The sequence below is a fragment of the Sesamum indicum genome, linkage group LG12 (genome assembly GCF_000512975.1).
Source record: "Sesamum indicum cultivar Zhongzhi No. 13 linkage group LG12, S_indicum_v1.0, whole genome shotgun sequence".
NCBI classification, from domain to species: Eukaryota; Viridiplantae; Streptophyta; class Magnoliopsida; order Lamiales; family Pedaliaceae; genus Sesamum; species Sesamum indicum.
Window position 1 is genome coordinate 4,413,406 of NC_026156.1, and position 4,718 is coordinate 4,418,123.

The 4,718-nt window shown below is 36.0% G+C and overlaps 1 protein-coding gene across 1 annotated transcript; it reads left to right on the forward strand.

Moving 5' to 3' along the window:
* Positions 166-1,077, forward strand: LOC105175563 (ethylene-responsive transcription factor 12). The gene has a single exon (XM_011098041.2). The coding sequence runs from the start codon at positions 346-348 to the stop codon at positions 796-798; it is 453 nt and encodes a 150-aa protein (XP_011096343.1). The 5' UTR covers positions 166-345; the 3' UTR covers positions 799-1,077.

Below are 4,718 nucleotides of genomic sequence, written 5' to 3' on the forward strand. Positions count from 1 at the left end.
GCGTGTTGAATGATGAATCCGTTGATGCCACGAGATTTTCAATCAAAATCAACGGCGAAGGCCCACGCCAAGACCTGGTCTCGACTCACACACGATAACTCGCAGTTGTTTATTTAAGGAGCGGTTCGTGCCGTCCAGCCGACGATTACGGGAGACTCGGTGGGTCCCCCCCACTTTTACACACACACACACACACACTGCCACATAACATAACTCCCTCCTCTCTCTTTTCTACAAACTCTCCTCACCTCCTCAGCCCCCATACCAAACCAAACCCATTATTATTTCTCTCACTACCCCCCTTCCCATCTTCTTTTCTCTCTCTACAATCACCTCCTCTCGTCCATGGCTTCCACGCGCGAGGGCCACTACAGGGGGGTGAGGAAGCGTCCATGGGGCCGTTACGCCGCCGAGATACGCGACCCCTGGAAGAAAACACGTGTTTGGTTGGGCACTTTCGACACCCCTGAGGAGGCTGCCTTAGCCTACGACGGCGCCGCCAGATCCCTCCGCGGCGCCAAGGCCAAGACCAACTTCCCAGCGCCTGCATCGGGACTGTCCCTTGACCTCAACCTGCCGTCCGACCACCGGTGGATTGCGCCGTCCGGCAGACTCGTGATCAACGACTTCCTCCACACCGGGGTGCTCAAAGATGTGAATCCTCAGGGCAATGGCGGCCAGGTGCCTGCCACCGCCGGAGCTCCAGTGGCTGAGGCAGACGCTCCGGCGAAGTATTTTGGGATTGTGAAGCGCGGGTTGCCTATAGACTTGAATGAACCTCCGCCTCTCTGGATGTAGGCATTCTCCTTTTTCTTTTTTTGGGCTCAGCTGGCTGGGTATCGCTAGGTTACGATTTTCTTAGCAAGTCCTCATGATGTTAATGGTTTTGGACAAACGGAGATTTTCTTAACTTAGCAAAAGTCGTTGTGATCAGACGAAATATCACATCGCTTGTACATATTTGGTTTCCGAGGTTCTTATTACTATGATAATTATCATGAGACTGAATTACCGGAGTTGTGTTCCGGAGAATGCCCTTTTTCTCCTTTAATGAATGGCGTAAAATTTTTCACTACAGCCCTTGAAATCCATGCACAGTTCTGGTCTATACTGAATTACATTTTTATGGTTGTCGGGGCTGTTAACATGAACAATTGAGTGGATGAAGCAGTTGTTTAGGCAACGGTTAAGCTGTGTTTGTCCCACTAATCCAAATCTCAAAATCGATAATCAGTAATTAATTATTTAATGCTTGACACCAACATTGATTTGGATGTGAGTGTAGGCAGGCACACATGGATATGTTTACACGCACAACTATTCTGGTGGCTCGCGCGCCAACCAACAAGAGTTGAGAAAAAGCTGTAAGAAAAAAAAAACAAAGGATGAGAGTAGGGTGATGGAAAAAGATGGAGGAAAGCAAGCGTGTGGGCATGACAATAATAATAATAATAATAATATAATGGGATGTGGGTTGGGGAGTGATTGGTAATTTTCATAGGGAGAGGGTGAATCGTACAAAGTTGTCGCGGGGTGAGGCAGTATACACTTTGTATGAACACAGTATATTCATTGCGGTTGGATTTGTTTGGAGGGGATATTGGGGTTTCGGTTCACGTGGGTTTGAGCCCTATGGAAATGCCCGTCATTTACCTGCCTGTCCTTCACACCACTTTGTTTGTGGGTAGGTCTCAATTTCTGCCTATATAAAAACATTATTCCTAATTATACACTGATATTTATACAATCATTCAAAAATAAAAAGATTTTGATTTAACTTGAGGGTATAAATTTAAATAGTAGAATAATGATTTAGATTTTATTTTATTCGATTCAATGGTTTATCTTAAAGTACATATATGTATATCATTAAAATTACGTCATACATATTCATATACATATGTAAAAAACATATTGCCCTTCTTCGAATATTGATCAATTATATATGATAATATGCGGAGATCTTTATGTGTAAAAAAAACAAGATAAAATTAGAAATTGACTATTTTAAGGAGATGTAAAAATTATGATTAGGTGGATTGTATTTACAGGGTGTGAGCTCAGCTGTTAAATAAGTATTAAGAATACGCAAATATTAGATGCATATAAGGTAGTTAGAGAAAGAATAATGAAGATTGACATGAATAAAATTGTTTGCAAGGAGGAGAGAGAGGAGATAGAAACGAGATATGATGGATGTTAGGACATTGATGTATGGTGGGGGACCAAATTGATTTATGCCCAGAATTTGGTGGTGCAATTGAAAATGGATAAAGTTTGGAGAATGGAAGACGTCATAGTTAAAGGGTTTCGGACGCGTGGGTCATGTGCATGCCGGCTTTTGAGTCTCTGTCTCCTCAGAATCTGTCGCCTTCTCCCACCCCCCTCTACCCCCCCCCCCCTCTATATATATATATATATATATATCCCTATTATTACTATTATTATTATTTCAATAATTCTCTTATTATTTTGACTAACAGGATGTTTAGGTGACTCACTGTATAAGCATTTTAAAATATTTATAAATAGTTTTTATTTAAAAAAATTGTAAATTTTCAAAATAATATATTATGTTGTATTTTTTTGAAAAAAAGATAGGGAGTTTGTAATTTATTTTTTTAACAAATCCTGATTTTATTAATATCTTCATCAATTTTATGATCCCATTTTATTTAAATACTTCATGAACGTAGTTAGTTACTTTAAAAAATTTTTATAAAATAAATAAATTTAGCCGAATACCCTCTAAATCAAATTTATCACCTATCTAGTTTTCGAAATAATGACTTACCGACCGCAAATAATAAAGATTCATTCTTCCAATAATTAATTTTTTATAGAAGGACATACATGGAAAATTAGCCACTCAAAATTGATTAGATCTGAAATTCTAATACAAAATTAATGTAATTCCGAAAAAAATAACAAAAACAAATGAAAAGGCGATGCATGCTTTTCTCCTATGTGATGGGCTGGTAAAATAATTATTAAATAATTTATCTTTAGATTAGCGTATGGGACATAATTTAATTTCCATATCTATAATAAATTAATAAAAGAGATGGTGGATGGAGTGGCCCAAGATTTAACGTCAGTGTCAGAGAAAATTTTAATCAGCCCCCACTCTCCACAAAAAATAAAAAAACTAAAATAATAATAAATAAATATTAATTGTCTCTGAATTAATTCCCAATTCTGGTAGATTTATAGGACCAAACCTAAGATAGTGATTTGTCTTATGCTTAACGTAATTAAATATAGGGTAGCTCTAACCTATAGCAATATCTCCAGCGCTGCGCCCCTAATCGCCCCTTCCCCACATATTACCTATATCTACTACCATTCACTAAATTATTTATTTAGAATTACATTATTATCCTACAATTACGGACCATTAAACTCTGATTAATAATATCAATAATTTATGCTATGACTGTGAGTATTATCAAATCCGATTTGACATATTAATATCTTATAAAAACAAAATAATAAAATCTCAATTTTTTTTTTAATCTAGAATTTGTATCTTTTGTGGACAGATGGGATCAAATCGACTCGTTCCCAAGACCCTAGATCTCAGCCCTCCAATGGATGGCATGCCACATCATCTATTGGAGTCCCAAGCAGCATCTGCACATAATTTGATGGTTAATTATTTTTGTTGGAAATAATTCAGGCACCTTTAATGTGTTGTATTGATTTCAGGCTTATTTCATACTTTTTGAAAATATTGCACGAACGATAAAATCGAACAAAATATCTATTATAAATTATATAAATAAGGGTATTAACAAATATGAATTGAATAGCTGAATGGGCAGTAGCGAAATTTCCAAAATGGAGTCTAAGTTCATTACTAAATGTTGTCAGGTGTTTGCTACTGGCGATGCCAACTGAATATTACAATAGGGAACATTAATGATAAAGTAATTTGGGGGTGGAAAAGTGGTGCTAAAAGAGGATAAATTTATGTTTGGATGTCATAATCATGCATTCTTTAATTGTACCACCTTCTTAATTCCTTGTACCAATACGCTATTTGCATGTTTTTTTATGTGGTCCATTAATTAGGGAGGAGAAAAGACCAACAAGTATTGAAAAGGGCCGGACGCGGGCGGCCACCGTTATTAATAATTGCATGTTTATGTATACTATAATCAAGATTGGATATATTTATATATAATTAAATAATCACTATGTGTTGAACTTGTCATATTCACTCAAACAACTTTATTCACTTTAATTTTATGACCATATTATAATAAAATTATTCCGTAGAGTTGACATTAACTAATTAAAAGCATGTAGAGTAGTACGAGGGATTTGAATGAAATCAAATTATAATTATTGGGTTATAATTCAAAGTTAATATTTATGTAATGATTTTTTTACGAGTAGTCCATATCATATATGGCACTACTGCAACCTTGAGGACCATAATAGTGGAAATTATTTATTTTTTAATGAAATACAATTTATTATATTGTTTAATAATTTTAAATACATATAATTATATTTGTGATATTCGAATTGATTCATAATTTTTTAATTTTAAAAGTTTTAATTTCTTGAAATGAGATTTGAATTTAGAGTAAATTGATAGAAGTGAGGAGGGAAATAATAGAAAGAAGAATGAAAAAGTTGGGGGTAGAGAGATTGATGTCAGAAGAAAGGGTGAGGAATGACATGTAGGGGGGGGGGGGGGGGAAATTTTT